This window comes from Salarias fasciatus, chromosome 12 (assembly GCF_902148845.1).
Source record: "Salarias fasciatus chromosome 12, fSalaFa1.1, whole genome shotgun sequence".
In the NCBI taxonomy this organism is placed as follows: Eukaryota; Metazoa; Chordata; class Actinopteri; order Blenniiformes; family Blenniidae; genus Salarias; species Salarias fasciatus.
Genome location: NC_043756.1, coordinates 30,765,629 through 30,784,854, shown reverse-complemented (window position 1 = coordinate 30,784,854; position 19,226 = coordinate 30,765,629). Strand labels below are relative to the sequence as shown.

Sequence of the window (19,226 nt, the reverse complement as noted above, 5' to 3'; positions counted from 1 at the left end):
TCCCGACGTCCAACAGTCCCGACGTCCAACACAGTCCCGACGTCCAACAGTCCCGACGTCCAACAGTCCCGACGTCCAACACAGTCCCGACGTCCAACAGTCCCGATGTCCAACACAGTCCCGACATCCAACAGTCCCGACGTCCAACAGTCCCGACGTCACACAGTCCCGACGTCCAACACAGTCCCGATGTCCAACACAATCCCGACGTCCAACAGTCCTGACGTCCAACAGTCCCGACGTCCAACACAGTCTCGACGTCCATCACAGTCCCGACATCCAACAGTCCCGACGTCCAACAGTCCCCACGTCCAACAGTCCCGACGTCCAACACAGTCCCGACGTCCAACAGTCCCGACGTCCAACACAGTCCCGACGTCCAACACAGTCCCGACGTCCAACAGTCCCGACGTCACACAGTCCCGACGTCCAACACAGTCCCGACGTCCAACACAGTCCCGATGTCCAACACAATCCTGACGTCCAACAGTCCCGACGTCCAACAGTCCCGACGTCCAACACAGTCTCGACGTCCAGCAGTCCCGACGTCCAACACAGTCCCGACGTCCAACACAGTCCCGATGTCCAACACAATCCTGACGTCCAACAGTCCCGACGTCCAACAGTCCCGACGTCCAACACAGTCTCGACGTCCAGCAGTCCCGACGTCCAACACAGTCCCGACGTCCAACAGTCCCGACGTCCAACAGTCCCGACGTCACACAGTCCCGACGTCCAACACAGTCCCGACGTCCAACACAGTCCCGATGTCCAACACAATCCTGACGTCCAACAGTCCCGACGTCCAACAGTCCCGACGTCCAACACAGTCTCGACGTCCAGCAGTCCCGACGTCCAACACAGTCCCGACGTCCAACAGTCCCGACGTCCAACAGTCCCGACGTCCAACAGTCCCGACGTCCAACACAGTCCCGACGTCCAACAGTCCCAACGTCCAACAGTCCCGACGTCCAACACAGTCCCGACGTCCAACAGTCCCCACGTCCAACAGTCCCCACGTCCAACAGTCCCCACGTCCAACAGTCCCGACGTCCAACACAGTCCCGACGTCCAACAGTCCCCACGTCCAACAGTCCCCACGTCCAACAGTCCCCACGTCCAACAGTCCCGACGTCACACAGTCCCGACGTCCAACACAGTCCCGATGTCCAACACAATCCTGACGTCCAACAGTCCCGACGTCCAACACAGTCCCGACGTCCAACACAGTCCCGACGTCCAACACAGTCCCGACGTCCAACAGTCCCGACGTCCAACAGTCCCGACGTCCAACAGTCCCGACGTCCAACAGTCCCGACGTCCAACAGTCCCGACGTCCAACACAGTCCCGACGTCCAACAGTCCCGACGTCCAACAGTCCCGACGTCCAACACAGTCCCGACATGTCCTACAATCAGTCGCTTGACTGAATGTTCTTCTTGGCTAAGAAGACAAATCTAAAACTGAATGGTGTGTGTGTGTGTGTGTGTGTGTGTGTGTGTGTGTGTGTGTGTGTGTGTGTGTGTGTGTGTGTGTCTGACCTCTCGGCCTCGCTCAGCTTCTCCACGCCAGCGAACCACTCCCGGAAGTGGCCGTCCTGGGTGAAGCTGTAGTTGTTGGAGGCCAGCTGCAGCAGCTTGATCTGAGCGATCACCTCGAACTCCTGCAAGCAGAGAGGACAGCGTCCCGGTCAGCGCTTCCCGCGGAGGTCAAAGGTCAGCACAGGCCGCACTCCTCATTCTAACACCAGAGATCTGAGCTAACCTTTCTCCTCTTCTCGAAGTTGATCAGCCCGCCCTGAAAAGACAGGAGACAGCATGAGGAGGACCGCTACAGTCTGGTGAGAGCGCAGACAGCAGGACGGGTCCGGCTGGAGACGCTGACCTCGGTGTAGTCCTTCATGGCGGTGTCCATCATCACCAGGTCGGTCAGGAAGGTCCCCAGGTAGGGGATGGTGCCCTGCATCACGCCCTGCTCACACAGCACACACACATCAGCAACACGGCCTCTGGTGCAGCCCCCCCGGCGGCCTGCAGGGGGAGCTGCTCGCTCTACTGCAGTGAGGAACGCCGTGAGAAGGAAGGAGGACGTCTCCCGAGACATCCGAGACATGAAGCAGCGTCTCACCAGGTCCCTCTGCTGCTGGTGTCTCCGCTGCGCTCGCTTGGGATTGATCTCCAGAGTGGCGAACTTGGAGGTTCCCTCCTGCAGGACACACAGAACACCGGGAGGGGTGTGAGGAAAGAGTGTGTGAGGCGTGTGTGTGTGTGACGAGGACGGGGGTGGACTCCCCCCCCCCAGCGGGGCGGTGCTGGACGGGGCAGATAGAGAGACGCCTTATCTGCCCCGGACAGACGGTTCCTCCCTCTGACGTCAGCCGGGGTTCCCTCTGAGGAGCTCCGGTCCAGCAGGACCCCCAAACCCCCCCCCCCCTCCCAAAGGAGACACCCCCCATACCACAGCCCAGTGTTTCTCGTTCCTGCTACTTCTGGTTTCCTCAGTATTTGTGCTGTTTGTAGCACCTGATGTGTGTGTGTGTGTGTGTGTGTGTGTGTGTGTGTGTGTGTGTGTGTGTGTGTGTGTGTGTGTGTGTGTGTCTCACCTTGACCAGCAGCTCTCTGCTCAGAGAGTAGTTGTTGTCATCAGAGAAGATCTCAGACAGTTCTCTGAAGGTCCTGAAGCCCTCCCTGTGGGCAGAGGGACGGAGGTCAGAACAGGAGCTGGAGACACGGGAGGACCCCCCAGAACCCCCCAGGACCCCCTGACCCTGGTCCCCTCGGACCCCGGCAGCGGGCGCGGACCCACCGGGACACCTCCTCCCAGGTCCTCTTCAGGCGGTGGATGGCGTTGCACTGCAGGGCGGAGAGGATGGCTCGCAGCGAGGAGAAGTTCTTCAGGATGCGGCACTCCTGCACAGAGCAGAGCGGCTCAGAGACGCCGTCTTCCCCCGGGGGGGCGGGGCGGGGCGGGGCGGGGCGGGGCGGGGCGGGGGGGGGGCGGGGCGCCACTCACCCGGGCCACGTCGATCCAGCGCTCCAGCAGGCGCGCCCGCTGGCCGGGCTTCAGGGCGGGGTTGCTGAGGCAGGTGGTGATGACGCAGTTGGTGACGGAGTTGAACTGGGCCACCGTGGCCCGGATGGTGGGGGCCAGGTGCTCCTTCCCCTTCTTGTCCCTCTGAGACCAGATCCCGCCCAGGCAGTGGTACGGGACCACCTTCTTAAACAGGTCCTGCGGACAGACGGGGGGCGGAGCTAAGGACGCGGCCGCGGGGGAGGCGGCGGGTCGGAGGGGGCGGGGCTCACCGCGTCCATCAGGGTGAACTGCTCCGCCACCATGATGGGGTCGAAGGACAGGAAGCTGAACGCCGGGAGCTCGTCCTCAAAGCCGCTCTCCTCCTGCGTCGCAAAGGGGCAGCCGATGTGTTCGCCTGCGCACACACACACACACACACACACACACACACACCATTAAGCAGAACCCTTGCAGGACTTGGTCTCTGCCGTCTCTCTCTCTCGGTCCAGGGACACTACGGACTGTGAGGACGGGGACGGACCCCTCGCCGGGCCTCTGGGGACTCGTACCGTCGGGGTCGGGCTCGCACTGCTGCCGGCGGTGGAAGTGGGCCAGCAGGTTGCGAGCGCGACGCTCCAGGTCGGACCCGGGGAAGTGCAGGTGGAGGTAGGTCAGCAGCTGGTGCAGACTGTCGTAGGACGGCGGACTCCAGAAGTCCTCCGAGTACTGGTCCAGCCAGGCCCCCAGGATGGACGACACCGTGCTGAAACACACACACACACTCAGGAGTGTGAGCGGGGCTCCGGGCGGCCGTCGGGACTCCAGACGTCTCCAGACTCACTTTCGCAGCTCGGTACAGTCGTCGTGGGAAACTCTGTGAGCCGAGGCTGCAGGCACGTTCTGGAGCTTCGCATACCTGCAGGACACACACACGCTCTTTATATCACACACACACACACACACACACACAAACACGCGCACACACACAGTGCTGCCGACTCACCTGTTGAGCAGCAGGTCCAGGACCTGCTTGGTGGAGGCGAAGGAGCGGTAGGTGCACAGGAAGATGGTGACGTAGGTGGAGTCCTTGCCGCGGAAGGCGGACACCATGTACTCCACCAGCCGCTCCAGCGTGCCCGCCTTGATGGTGCGCACCTTGCAGGTCTCGTACAGGCTGAGCGCGGCGTCCGCGTCCACGCCCAGCCACCGCTGCCCCTTGCTGGCCGACTGGTGGAGCTGCACCTTCCTCAGCGTGATGGTGAAGATGGCGTCCTCCTCCGCCTCCTCGCCGATCTCCTGAGTCGAGCTCTGCGGCGGCGGGGGAGAGAGAGGGGGAGGGGGGGCGTTACGGAGGACCGGGGAACAAACAGACCCACGTGCCGCTGACAGAAAGGCGTTCTGTGTGCAGCAGAGAAACTCCCGGACAAAGCCGACCGCAGTGCGAGTGACGCCACGGCCCGGAGACCGGCCAACAACGCCCCGCGCCCGCTCGTCCACGCCGCCGCCGTCCGCTATTGTCTCAGTCAGAGCGGCACTGGGAGCGAGGAGCGGCCAGCAGGGGGCGGCACTGATCAAACCAGATCCACATGATACCAGGAGCGGGTCCAAATCAAACCACAAGTTCAGAAAAACATGAAATCCTTCTTTTTCCCAGAGAAACAACCGAGTTCATCAGAGTCCGAAAATGTTTAAAGTCAGCTGGACGTTCTCGTATTACCACTCAGACTGACGAGAAGAGTTGCTGGCATTTATCACTTTTTACATTCATCTATCAGGTGTGTGTGTGTGTGTGTGTGTGTGTGTGTGTGTGTGTGTGTGTGTGTGTGTCCACTACACGCCATAACTGCCGGGTTTTCCAGATGCTTCTGAGAAGCAGCACACTGGGGATTTCCACAGCAACTGCACTAACACATAGCACTGTGTGTGTGTGTGTGTGTGTGTGTGTGTGTGTGTGTGTGTGTGTGTGAGGCAGAGCATGAAACTAACGTTACACTGTGAAGGTTCTGCTCTACTTAAGGAATCAGATAACAAAAAAGGATTCATTATATGATGTATTAAAGTTTTTCTATTAGCTCTAAATACACATGAACAAACTATAGAGAGAACCACCACGAACACACACACACACACACACACACACACACACACACACACACACACACACACACACACACACACACACACACACACACACACACACACACACACACACACACACACACACACACACACACACACACACACACACACACACACACACACACACACACACACACACAGGGCAGAACACACTCCCCCCTCTGGCTCTGCTCCACTCTCGGCCAAACTCCAGGTTCCGCCTCAGAGCAGAGATGAGCTCAGCCCAACAGCACTACGGCAGGAGCCCCTGCGACTCAGAGCTCCTCCACAGACATCCATGTTTCTGAACGGGTTCAGATAAACAGAGAGGAGGAGGAGGAGGAGGAGGAGGAGGATCACGGCTCAGTCCCAGTATTTTTCCAGATGTCCGGCCTCCACATTCCAGCTGCTGTCTGCTCCCCTCATTCAGTTCACCGACAGGAGGCCTCCACTATGTGCGAGTGTGTGTGTGTGTGTGTGTGTGTGTGTGTGTGTGTGTGTGTGTGTGTGTGAGTGAGATATCTGCTACTCTGACATGTAGAAGGTCTGAGAAGATAACACAGCTCAAAGACCGGCTCCTCTTCGATGAAGCTCTGCAGGCTTCAGGACGTTTCTGAGGGAGTCTGAACGCACACTGCAGGGAAGCTAAAAGCTAAATGCTAACCTCCAGAGTCCTGCAGGGACAATGCTAAATGCTAACCTCCAGAGTCCTGCAGGGACAATGCTAAATGCTAACCTCCAGAGTCCTGCAGGGACAATGCTAAATGCTAACCTCCAGAGTCCTGCAGGGAGCTTCAGAACACCCCGGAATCATGGGTGTGTGTCAGAGCGTTTCCACCGTCCTCCCTGGTCTTGGTGGAACCGCCACCGAGGGCCGGAGCGGGGAGGTTCTCCCTCCTGATGGTTCTACTCCGAGTTCCTCTGAGTGACGCCCAGACTGGGTTTCAGTCACTTCTTAAAATAGAGCTGACAGCATCCACAGTGAATCAGAGATAGGTCACACACACACACACACACACACACACACACACACACACACACACACACACACACACACACACACACACACACACACACACACACACACACACACACACACACACACACACACACACACACACTCCGGACCCTTGTCCTGCTGGTCTGCTACCGGGCCTCCAGAATCCTGGACGAGCAGCTCGGAAGCGACTGGAGGAACGCGGAACCCAGCCTGGACACGCTGAGCAGGGCTGCTGGTTTGAGTCCACCCCAGCTAGTTTAGTCGGTCCACAGCTAGCCTCTGCTGGTTTCACTCGAACCTCTGGAGCGTCGTGCAGCAGCAGCTGGGGCTCAACGGTTTGGATCGATATCGCGATTTCAGACGACGCGATCATGTGATCACAGCTCGGTTTTAGTTTTAGCTATGCTAACCAACGAGCCGCGGCTGCAGTCCAGGCGGCGGCCTCTGGCCTCGGCTCAGTCAGAGGCGGAGCTCGGGGGTTTCAACCCACAGAAAAGCAGCTAGCTAGTCAGCTATTAAAGCAATATTTCGGGCTACGTTAGCATCAGCCATCACTGATGCCAATGCTAAGCAAGCAAGATGAATTCCCACAGTGAACCTCTGGTGATTCATTCGGTGCTTCATCCTGCCAGGTATCACTGTCCTCTTGCGTATCCAGCCTCATCGTTCAGTCATTTTTCTTCCTCTGAAATTACTTGTAAAGCTGAGAAAATCACCGAAGTGCCGCCAGGTGCTAACGGTGCTAACAGAGCTAACGCTAAAGCACGGGTTCATGGAGCCCCGCAGGGTCAGGCCGGAGGAAACCCTCCACTCACCGGGACGGGATTACGCATTAGGTAACCGAGTTAGAGGACAGGATTGGATTAGAGAGACGACACATGAGCAGAGGACACCTGGAACGTTCTCAAAGGACGAGGACGGACAACAGGAGGACAGACAACAGGAGGACGGACACCAGGGGTGAGAGCTGCAGCTGCACAGATAACGTCAGGTGTGAAGACAAGAGGAGAAACAGCTGCAGTCAGAGGAAGGGTTCCCGGTGCAGCAGGAGAACAGCCAGAGGAAGCAGCTCTTCAACGTGGTGCTCAAGGACACTTCTGCACATAGACAGGGGTGGAGAATCGAACGAACAACCTCCTGATTGCAAGACGACTGCACTACCACCCGAGCCACAGCCGGTGCTTAGCAACGGTTGCTAGGGCGGGGAAGCCGTCACTTTGTGTCTCCATGGAAACCCGACAGGAAAAGACACTAGAAAAGCTGAAACACCTTAAAAAGTTGAAACGATGCTAAAATCGGGACCTTTGCTCTGAAAGACGCTGCTGAAGGTGAAACAGGCTGAACGCTGAGGTGAAAGGTCATGAGGCGCTTTCTCCTTTCCATTGCTCTGAGAACTGAAACATTCTGGTGTCGGAAAGCCTTATTCTGGACTGAATTCTTACTCTTACTTTGTTACCCGAGAGATTTTAGGAGCAGTACTGTGACGGGGAGTAATAACGAAATGGATAAAAACGAGAAAGAATTGCTAACTGACATTCACACTTTGTAATTTGCTATTTGAATCAAATAATGGAAGATAATCAATAATTAGTAGTAGCAGTTTACTGGAATTGTTCAGGATCAGTCACACGAACCCCAAGTGAGCCCCCATCCCCATCTGAGCCCCCCCCCCCCCCGCCACTGCAGACGAAGCTTCCGGTTCAGACTGAACACGGACGATGAAAACACAAACCGGTGCACAACATTCAAGGTGTGAGAAAAACTGAGTGAGTCTGAGGAATGAAACTGATTTCAACATGTCATGAAGCCTGGAGCCTACGGGCCGAGTCAGACACACACACACACACACACACACACACAGTAAAACGAACACGGCAGAGGCGTTGAAGCGGGTCTGGGTGGGTAGGGAGCATGGGACGGTGAAGTTGAATCTCCGTCTTGTTTAGTTAAAGCTTAACGTCTCATCCGGACCCGTCACCCTGGGACTCTCAGTGTTTCCCGTCATTCCTGCTCAGATCAGTGGACCTGATGGTCCACGAGGAGACGATCTGGACTGGAGAGCTGCAGAGGGGGAGGCCCAGTCTGCCAGAGACCGAAACAAAAAGCAAGTCATCCTGGGAGCCAGGCCGGATGTCTTATCTCTCCCCGGCCCTCGCGGCCGCCGCCGCCGCTCCTTCCTCCACCGCTGCCGGCGGCTTCAGGCCGTGAATGTGTTTACACAGCAGCGCTGTGATTAGGAGGCCGTGGCAGCTGCTCAGGCCGGGATTACAGGATGTGTTCCTCACATGTGAAACACTGCAGCTCAGATTACAGCGTCTCCACAGGAGCGACTGGCCGCCCAGGAACACAGCTGTGGACCTCAGACCTGTTCCCCCCGGCGGCCCTCCTAGTCTTAGTGGTCTCTACTCATTCTCCCTGGTTTCTGTGCGGCTGGATGATAAAGCAGTGGGGGGTAAAGGGTGAGTCCTTCAGAGACCTCCCCTCGCAGCTCGGTCTGTTTTCCTGCTATAATGCCGACATGTGGAGGACCAGGGACCTGGTTCTAGCTCCATTCAGCAGCAGGGACCGGGTCTGAGACTTCAAGCCTGTCAACAACCTTCACGATCAGCTGATTCCTCCTGAACAACACAGCCCCCTTCATCATCATCATCATCATCATCATCATCATCATCCTCCTCCTCATCCAGACACCCCGCAGCAGAGGAGCTGGACCCCCACCCCTCTTCCTGGTCTCCGGGTCTCACCTCCACCCCCGGCAGGTCCGGGTCCAGGTGTGTGAAGCTGTGCAGGGTGACCGGGTTGGGGTCCTCCGCCACCTCCAGCCTCACCCCGTCCCAGATGCTCCGCACCCGCCACGACGAGTCGAACATGTCGGCGCCGCGCTCCTCGCTTCGCATCGCGGGCAGACAGACCATGGGTGTCCGCGGAGCGCCGGGCTCCGTCACGGTCACGGTGACCACATCAGTCCGGCCTGGGAGCGCCCGGGAGGCCGCGCGCACGGTGTCGGAGAGCGGGCTGAGCTCCGGGCAGGACCGTGACTCAGACCGGATCCCCCCCGGCTCCGCCCACCGGCCCGTGGTGCGTTCACGGACCGGCCGGGACACCGAGCAGGAGGACGGTGGTGCGTTCACGGGCCGCGTACAGTCTGTTTGTCTCCTTTCATTAATGTGCAGTCGAGAAAACCTGATTTCTGTCGCAACATTCAGAGCAGTTCAGTACTTTCTAATGACCAATAAACCTCAGGTCACGTGACTGTGTCCCGCGTGCGTGTTTGTATGTTTACAAACTGCACTGATAGATATGTGGAGGCAAATGAGCAAATAAAAGTAAATTTTAAAAACGCCACACAAGCTAAAATGACTCAGAGGGTTTGATATGCTAAAGCAAATTAACACGGCTAAAACATCACAGTTAAACTAAAACCAATAAAACAGTGAAGACTGGCAAAATAGTTAAAATGGCTACAAAAACAATAACAAAGCTACAACAAATAAAAATGGTAAAAAGAAGTAAAGAAATAAAGTACAGCTATATTGAAAAAAAGAGTTGAATTTGCAGAAATCAAACTAAAAAACAGCTTCTATTTGTAGAAAAGTGGAAAAAGCAGAGATGAAAGACTGCTTTCTGTTCATTTTGACTGCTGGCACTGTGGTGAGTACTGTCCTGTCCGAGGTTCCTGAACGCACCACCCCCCCTCCACGGTGACGCACTGCCTTGTGGGAAATGACGGTTTGTGTTGTGGTGCTCTCACTATGGCAGCAGGTCGATGTGGGAAAAGAAAACACAACAGCTGGTCTCCCCAACAACCGAGCTGCTGAGAGAACCTTTCAGAGAACAGTTTACAGAACGTTCTAGATCCGGGTTCCGCAGAATTTAGAACCATTTCAGGGACTTTCCCTCAAGTCCAGCTGTTCTGGAGCCATAAAGAACATTTAACCTTTAAAACGAGGTGAATGCTGCTCAGGAAGCTTCCCAAACAGAAACTAGATCTTATGATGTATTGATGGAGTTTTATCTACAGTTCAGAATAGAGAACATTTTACTGCACCGAACCCGTTTTTGTTCCTGATTTTAAAAGTGTTGTTCCTCCTTTCAAGCTTTTATTGTTGACAGTTTGGAAATTTTAGGTGTTTTCGCCATTTTACCTCTTTTTAAACAGTTTTCTCTGCTTTTTTTCCTGCCATGTTTCATTTTCTGATGTTAGAAATTGGAGACATTTCAGGTTTTTTAAGCTGTTCTATCATTTTTTTCCCATTTCTTGTGGTTTTTGCTATTTTCCTCAATTTTACTTGAACCTTTTCTGAATCCCTTTTGAAGCAACAGTGACAAATCATATAGTAATTTATAAAAAAAAGTTAAATATTTATTCATGTATCATGTGGTGAAGGCTTCATGGAGCCGCTACAGAGGGATTGAAGAGCCACATGTGGCCCCAGAGCCGCAGGTTGAACACCCCTGGTCAGACAGCTCAGTCTGACATCCACCAAAACTAAGAGAATTAGATTAAAGACAACCTGGCATACGAGGCGTGCTTACAAACAGTGACAGTTTAACGGGGCAGTGGAACTCAGACATGACAGAGGTCTGTGTGGATTTAACGCCCAACGCTGCCTCCTGCTGGTCCAGGTCAGAATCACAAACCGGTACGAAGCAGCAGACTGAACATCACATGTCTGTGTGAGAGGGAAAGCCGGGGTATTTCACACCGAGGGAGCAGGACACCCAGGACAAACATGTGGTCCAGCAGCTGGATCTCGTCTCGTCTCGCCGAGCCGCCTCACTTCCTCTGCAGCTGCCGGCCCGTAAACACCGTAAACACTCCTAACTTCATCTGGAAAGTGCTTTCAGTGAAAATACGTTAAAACTGACCAGAGAGAATAGTGGCAAAAACACAGCTCCTAACAGGTCGGTGATGAGAACTCATCAGCACACCGATGGAGGGAATTCCTAAAGAACACAAGATCTGGCCCAGCAGAGCCACGCAGAGAGAACAGAGGAAAAACTGTGGTCCCAATACAGAGCCCTGAGGAACACCAGGTCTGACACCAGATTTTGAGATTTTAGGTTGTAGAAAAAAGCAATAGTTTTGATTTGATTTGAGCACCTAACTCCACGCTCATCCATAAAACACAGAGTCTGGTCTCATACTGGAGGAATTCCCTTCTGTTTTCCATTTCTACCCGAGTCGACTGGTCTCGATGGAAATTTTCGCCGAGGATTCAGAACATCTGTCGAAGATGCTACAATGAACAGCCAGTTTCAGCCTCGCACCACCAGCACCAACATCTGTCCTCCACAAACCCACATGGACTAAACCCCACAGAATTCTGGGAGCTGAAGGGCGAGCCAGCTTTTAATCTCTCCTGCCATCTGCTGGAAATCAGTCCGGAAGATGTTGTTCGGGTTTTCGGGTCTTACTGCTCCCCGAGGAATCGGCCGGCAGTTTTCCCCGATTGTCTCACGCATGGAAGAAGCAAACTCCACCCACAGAGAGTCAGACACTCGTCCCAGTATGAGGACGTCCAGCAGCAGAGACATTTGCTCCTGGAGCCCGAGGCCTGACATTAGGACTCCTTCTTCTTCCTCGGCCGCCCCCCTCCCTCTCTGAAGGATTGCTGGACGACGTCGGCGGCCTGTGGCGACGCTGGGCCGCTGCCAGGCGCACAATGTTCCCCGGCGCTACACAAACAATAAATCTGAGAGGAATAAAAGCTGAGGAGGGTGCCAGACAAGCGCACAGTATGGAGTTACATAAGGGGAAAGCTGCATTCCACACCCGTACATGTAGAGACGATTCTTCTCTGGAGTTACTCCGAATAATTCTAACTCGGCTATGAATCCGACAGAGTGGGAAACTCGCTCCCTCTGAATGGCGCTGTGTAAAAAGTGCTGGGCTCAACGGTTCGCAGTCGGATGGAGAGCTGGGTACTTGAGGAGCCAGAGCAGCTGAGGGCAGAGAAAACCACATGAGAGGGAGCCTGGAGAGAAATCCTCTAATTCTGGTCTCATCCAGAACCGAACCGCTGTCTGGACCTGCAGCTGGGACCGCCACGCTGCTCACGCTCGGCCTTCCAGAGGGACTTTATGCTCTCTGGGCGAACAAACACTCACAAAAGACAGAAAGCAGACTCACAAAGAGGAGCCGGCCGGTTTCTGCTGCGCACGCGTCGCACAATGCTGGTAAAAACGTTGACAATGCATCACATGATGAAGCTAGGAATAATATAGAGGCTGAAAGGAGCATCTCCCGTCTCTGGTTCAGTGAAGCCAAACATTCATGTCCAGTCTGGCCAACGTAGGAAAGCAGGAGTCTTCAGAACCGACGCGACGAGCAGCTTCAGGTTCCCAGGCCGGTTTTAAATTCTACAAAGAGTCTGATTCTCAAGTTGTCTCAGCAGAAAGAAAAAATACACGGCTTTAACAGTAGTTACTGACAACAACTGACCCCTGGCTAAGCCCCGCCCATAAATGCAAACAACTCCCCTGACCCAGAAACCTCAGAGAACCATTCGAGCTGGGCACATTTTCCTTGCTCTCTGGGCTATTTAAATAATCTAATTTTCAAATAATTTAAAAACGAGAGGTAAATATGAACGGATGCCTCCTGTGTGGCGAATCGCACGGCCAGCTCAACGCCACAAGCTACAAACACGGACAGCAATATCTCTGCAATGTCTTGTAGAATCTGATCGCATAGCGTGAGCGGCAATGAGCTTTCGTCAGCTTACCCGACGACCGCTGACGTTAGCCACTGCCACAACGTAGCTACCGGATCAAACAAGCTAGGCGGCTAAAGGCCGTCGAGCACCTGTGGCCTTGTGAACATGCAGTCAGCTGTGACGGGTCAAAGGTCAATCACAGGTCAAACAGTACAGAATGAAAACACCAACTACAGTTTGAGACCACTGGTGAAGACCTCTGCCGTCTTTACCGGAACCACCTCACAACAAGGGTGAAAACTATCCTTCAGAGAAAGGTCGAAGGCGAGCCAGGAGCCAGAGGCAGCTCCCATCGAGGACTGGACGACAGAGTGTCCTCTGGTCCAAATGACGGGTCAGCCGGTTGTTTACTGACAGACTGGTGAACTCAGTCCGACACCTGAACTCGATGTTCGCTCCTGCTCCACAGCTGTCCTTTAAATGATGTGCTGCTATTCATGGAAAGCCATTAAGTCAAATTCGAAATGCAAACCGAGTTAGAATGAAGATGTTTCTGTTTCCAGCAGCAGCAGTCTCCATAACAAAACCTCCCACAGCAAAGCACAGACGGCAAATCCACATCCTACGGCCATCTAACAAGAATCTAACCAGACGGAGAAACCGATGGAGGACAGGCCCGTTGAGCCTGGACCACCGCTGCTCACGATGCCTTCGAGGCCCGAACCCCGTCCGTCAGACGGAGTACGCCTGCTGTGGCTGGAGAACGCCGACTGGTTTAAACCTGCAGGTATTTGCTGTTGGAGGTTCTGATCGGGGAGATCTGCACTCTGTCGGCTTTTCTCTCAGAAAGAAATTGATAAAATAAGGCTGTTTATCGTACCGACACAAGGTACGTCACAAGAATCCCTCGTCAAGAGTCAAAGGTTCACAAGTGACTCCGTGAAAAGCCAAACTATGCCGCTGAACGGGAATAGGCGTCCAACCTGTGTGTGTGTCCTCCGGGCCGTCCTGTACGGGTCCTCGCCCTCCCAGCAGACGCCCGTCCCCAGCAGCAGTCCGCAGGTCCAGCGGCTCCAGCACCACATCACGAATCCGCTCGCAGGAGCCCAGGACCCGGGCCACACTCACACTCCCCTGACCTGGGATTGGTTCGGACCCCCGCCGCCGCTCGGCTCGGACATGTTTACCTTCCAGCTGTGTCAACAGCGTCGGGAACAACACTGGAAAACATTAACTTCTGCCGGGAAAGGGGGGCTCCTTCTCGTCACCGTCGGCGCAAAAGCCGAAGTCATGGCGAGAAGTGATCAGCCTCTTCACGGGCGCGCCAGCAGAAAGTGAAAGTTCACGGCAGGACCAAAACATCCTGTTCAACGAGTCGAGGGAATCACCTACACCTGACGTGGGCAGGGAGACTCAGGGACTAACCCTGAGTCGTAAAGCAGACAGTGAGCAGGTTTTCAGGAAGTTTCCCCCTCAATGTGAAGCCGTTCAGGTGGTCTAACCAACAGCAGGACCAGCTGGATGTCAGACCAGGGGTGTTCAACCTGCGGCTCTGGAGCCACATGTGGCTCTTCAGTCTCTCTGCACAGGACACGTGAATAAACATTTAGCTTATTTTTAAATTACCATATGATTCGTCACTCTTGGTTCAAAAGGGATTCAGAAAAGGTTCCAGTAAAATTGGGAAAAATAGCAAAACCACAAGAAATGGGAAAAAAAAAATCATAGAACAGCTTAAAAAAAAACCCTGAAATGTCTTCAATTTCTAACATTAGAAAATGAAATATGGCAGAAAAAAAACAAACTAAACTGTTTAAAAAGAGATAAAATGACAAAGGTTTCAGAACTGTCAACAAAAAAATTCTTGAAAAGAACAAAAAAAGGGTTCAATGAGAGAAAAGGTCCTGCTCTGAACTGTAGTGAAAACTTCATGAAGGCTTCATAAGATCTAGTTTTTGTTTGTGAAGCTTGCTGAGCTGCATTTGCCTCGTTTTAATAGTCAAATGTTCTTTATGGCCCCAGAACTACTGGACTTGACGGAAAGCCACTGAAACGGTTCTTTTGGTCATAAGGGTTGCAGAACCCTGGGCCAGACCCTCAACGTCTCGCTCACTCTCTTATATACTCTTTTATAAATCCATGCTTGATCAGTTCACTGTCCGGTTTTCCTCTCTGATCACAGCATCTTTGGCCTCAGTCTCTTCTCTGCTCTCAGGCTTCCTCCAGCTGATCAGCTGTAAACAGCGCCGCGTTTGAGTCCCGGTGCGTCAGAACGAAGACCAGCAGATCGTCTGCAGGAACACTTCACGATTAGATCAAACATGGACTGATCGGGAGGCAGACTTGGAGCTGGACGGCGTGTGTTCTCACTGGGAGAAGCTGCAACCTCACTTTATTATCCTGGCGAGGTAAATCTGACACATGGTGAATGGATTTCACGTTTCTGCTGCTTGAGCAGAACCCAAAGCTCTTTACGGGGTTAATTCAGCCATTCACACACCGACGGAGGCTGCTGCCACTGAGCATGTCCTCAATAATTACTGAAGACGGGACACCCACCTTCAAACTGGTGGATAAAAAACACATTTCTGAGGCCACAGAAAAGAAGCACCTGAATGTAGAAACACTGGATCCAACACGGGCGCCAACGCCGTGTCTGCAGCGCTACGAGAGGCTGGGGCAGCAGGGGGATTGACGGAGGCACGACCCAACATGTCGAGGTTTCCCTGGGAACCGGGCCTCCCGTGCAGGGACGTGCTCTCCACTGCACGCACACGCCGTCTCCCGAGGCCGCCCAGAACAATGGCAGCAGCAAAAATAGGTGACGCGGCCTCAAAGCACCGCCGAGAGAACACCGGCTGAGGGTCAGGGAGGTCAGCGAGAGGTCAGGAGATCACAGGCAGCCGCAGCCCGACTCCAGTCTGTGTGTGTGTGTGTGTGTGTGTGAGCTCACCAGGTCGTCCAGGATGCTGACGGGGAAGTCCAGCATGCACATCCTGACCGGCTGGGCCAGCGCCCGCTGCAGGCTGAACGGGGACTTGGCGTCCATGCCGGACCCTGAACACACCGCCGCCGCGCACATTCACCGGCGGGAACGAAAGACGCGCCGGGAGGAACTCCCCGGGCCCAGCGTCCGCTCCGTCTCGCTGCCTCACACTGAAGACTGCGAGGAAGTAGGAGGAAGAGGAACTCCTCCTCCTCCTCCTCCTCCCAGCCACAACAACCCGGCCCTCCCTGCTGCCCGGTCCGGACGTGGAACCTGTCGGCGCTGCCTCTGCTCTGGCTGCTCAGTGAAGAACAGCGTGGCGTGTGTGTTTGTTTCCAGTTTTCATGCTGGAGGTTCTGCTGCATGAAATCCTGCAGCTGTTTCTCCACAGCCTGCACAGAAAGGACTAACCCAGCTGTAATAAACGGCGTCTCTCCGCTCTGCGCGTCACGCTCACCGCGTCGGCAGACCCCACCAATTGGACGAGGACCCCGGCCACTAGTCCCGCCCACTCGCCAGAGGCGGATGAGTGTGTGTGGAGAGCGGCGTGACGGAGGACGAGACAAGACAAGAAAATACGAACAAAGAAGAAGCAACTCGACAGAAAGAAAAGATGCGACGACAAACCAGACAGGAAACGCCGAGCAGAGATCAGAGATCAGAGAGCTGCTGCTGCCGGAGCCGAGAGAAAGAGCACTGTTCTCTGGACGGCATCAGTATCAACCATATATCAGCTGGTACCAAGGAGACCGGACTCAAACTGCTACAAGCCAGAACATTATGACCACCCGCCTCTCCAGCTTCAGCTCACACCCGAAGCCTCCCGGGCGACGCCTGACCTTTGACCTGACGGGAGTGGCCTCGGAGCATCTTCACCTCCTCTCCGCTCTCATCGCGGCTTTTCCACACTCTGAAGAGGGTCTCCAGCACCGCCAGGAGCTGCTTTCAGATGCAGAGGCCGTCCCACGGCTGCTGAATACTGTAGAAGGGTTGTCATGGAAACAGGGAGGCAAAGCTGGCTCTTCATGGAGCTAACCCCCCCCCCCTCGTTTCATACAGGGGTCCACAGAGTGTGGGAAGACGCCACATCCCCTCGCCTCTGATCGTCCTCACACTCTGAGAGCTGCTGACATGTCGCTCTCCAGCGTCATGAAGTCTACGGAGCACAGAGTGAAGCAGTGAGCTGATAAGTGTGAAATCTGGACACCGGTCTGGAGACGACTGGACGTCAGGGAGAAGATGCAGACCTTCAGGATTCTCCACCCCGACACACAGCTGAGGTGTGTGTGGAGGTGGTGTTTTGTAAAACTTTATTTTTCCTTTTAGAATGACCAAAAACAACAAAATGTAACACGATGCGGAGTCTGCAAACAGCCAGTGACATCGGAGAGTCAGGATGTGAAGAAGACGAAGCAAATTTCAGCTTCACGTCTCATAAAACAACAAAACACAAACCACCAGGCCGCAGCGGCGGAACATGACGTGTTTCCAGCTTCACACACTGACCGAGAGCGAGGGACTGACAACACGTTTGTGCGTGTGCCTGTCTCAGTGTGTAGGTCCGTGCATTCCAGCCTCCTCCGGCTCTGGTTGCCATGGAGACGGAGATGCTGTCCTCCGTCAGGACGCGGCTAGCAGCTGCTAATTAGCAGTCAAAGAGCGGAGCGGACCGGGCTCTGTTATGATGCCGGGACTGCAATGTATGCTGGGAGAAAGATGTACGCCACCGCCGAACTGTGATAAATGACATTACAGAGAAATGGGGGTGGTCTCGGTGGGTGTGTGGCGATGCATCGATCCGGTATCTGGATCAAATATCGGCCCGATATCATCAATACGGAGGGATCAGGCACCGGAACACTCAGCCTGCTTCCTCTGGCTTCAGATGCAGAGTGAAGGCAGCTGTTTGGAGACGGAGCGAGGGACAGAATCTGCTGGGTGGAAGTTTTCACCGTGAACCAGCCAGACGGCGGCGTGTGGCGTCTGCGAGGGGTGGTGGCAGCGCCGCCGCTTCCCTCTCCCCCCAGAGAGGTATTCAGCCTCTCAGAGTCAGACCAGTATGAAGCGTCAGGATCTGGATCGAGGATCTGAGCTTCTCTTGGAGTGTGTGTGAGAATGTGTGTGTGTGTGTGTGTGTGTGTGTGTGTGTGTGTGTGTGTGGGGGGGGGTGCTTTGGGGTATTATTGGGGCTGAGGGGCCATTGGGCAGAGGGAGGCATGGGGGGGGGGGGGGGGGGGCAAAGGGGGGCTGGGGGGGCTCACAGCAGCTGGATCAACAGCTTCACCTTGGATGGAGGATCAGAGAACAGTGATGGAGGCCTCCTCCCTCCCTCCCTCTCACACACACGCTCACACACACTCGCAGCAGCTGGGGCGTCCCTACCTGTTTTTCCAGCATGATCATTCTCTCAGCCTCATGACCTTCATGGAGTCCAGGTTCAGGTTCGCTCCTCCCGCATCTCCTTCTGCTCCGGAGGAGCTCGAACAGGTCAACGATGCTAACTAGCGGCGGCGGGGGGAGCCTCGAGCCCCGGAACGCTCCGTTATCCGCGGAAGAGCCGTCCCGGGCGACCGCCGCTCATCCTGACCGCCGCGGGGGGAAAAAAAGCACCGTCCGTGGACACTCCGTGCGTGGACACCGCGTGCGTGGACAGCCCGGCGGAGGACAGCTGAGGACAGCTAGCGTTAGCCTGCTAGCCTTAGCAGCTAGAGCCAGCGACGATCAAACTGTTGTTTTCCCGGAGAGCCCGCATCCATCCCCGCTCCGCTCCTCCTCTCAGCCCGGGCACCGAGCCCCCCGCATCGGCTCTGCTCACCAAATCCCCGCCGACGCTCGACGAGGGCATCCCAGAGCAGAGCGGCGGATCCGGGAGGAGAGGCGTGATGGAGTGATGAGACCACCGGAGCTCTTAATGGATGCTGCTGCTGTGGCTGAGGAGGATCTCCGCTTCCAGCAGGACGCGCCGCTGCCGCGCCTGCCGCTTCTACCGCGCCTGCCGCTCCTACCGCGCGTGCTGCTCGTGCGTTAACAGAAAATGTGTCTTCCTTTCTTCAGTCACATCGAAAATACGAGCAGCACTCCTTTACTTGAAAAGTTTACATGTAAAGTGACAATAACACGGTATATACAGAATACAATAGTAATATATTCTAATAAAGAAACATCAGAATTGTTGACCGAGTCCCCCCCCTCTCTCTCTCGCTCTCTCTCGCTCTCTCTCTCTCTCTCTCTCTCTCTCTCTCGCTATCCACCCAAAATATAAATACTGTGTTTAAATAATTTAATTAAATATTTTAATATGATTTTTTTTTTGGATGTAGCTGTGTGTGTGCGCGCGCGTAACCAGGCCTCCTCTCGCTTGCTCCTCCTGTAGTACCGAAGCCGGCCACTAGAGGAGCTCTTCCTGTAGTACCGCGGCTGGCCACTAGAGGAGCTCTTCCTGTAGTACCGC

General features: G+C 54.9%; 1 protein-coding gene across 4 annotated transcripts in view; it reads right to left on the bottom strand.

The window, feature by feature from the left end:
• Window positions 1-18,715, bottom strand: part of LOC115397573 (ral guanine nucleotide dissociation stimulator) — a 23,621-nt gene extending 4,906 nt beyond the window's left edge. Inside the window, exons 1-12 of one of the 4 annotated variants that reach the window (XM_030103945.1) lie at window positions 18,158-18,715; window positions 4,016-4,320; window positions 3,854-3,928; window positions 3,582-3,775; window positions 3,303-3,427; window positions 3,013-3,228; window positions 2,806-2,909; window positions 2,603-2,687; window positions 2,128-2,205; window positions 1,885-1,971; window positions 1,765-1,797; window positions 1,542-1,663 (exon numbers count right to left, since the gene is read on the bottom strand). In XM_030103945.1, coding sequence (XP_029959805.1) covers window positions 1,542-1,663; window positions 1,765-1,797; window positions 1,885-1,971; window positions 2,128-2,205; window positions 2,603-2,687; window positions 2,806-2,909; window positions 3,013-3,228; window positions 3,303-3,427; window positions 3,582-3,775; window positions 3,854-3,928; window positions 4,016-4,320; window positions 18,158-18,178 — 1,445 coding nt within the window. In that variant the 5' untranslated portion in view covers window positions 18,179-18,715. Of the gene's footprint in view, window positions 1-1,541; window positions 1,664-1,764; window positions 1,798-1,884; window positions 1,972-2,127; window positions 2,206-2,602; window positions 2,688-2,805; window positions 2,910-3,012; window positions 3,229-3,302; window positions 3,428-3,581; window positions 3,776-3,853; window positions 3,929-4,015; window positions 4,321-8,874; window positions 9,180-13,772; window positions 14,104-15,742; window positions 15,879-18,157 lie in introns of those variants that run through there. The other 3 variants (XM_030103943.1, XM_030103944.1, XM_030103942.1) reach the window with 3 other exon arrangements.
• Between the last annotated feature and the right edge of the window lie 511 nt (window positions 18,716-19,226).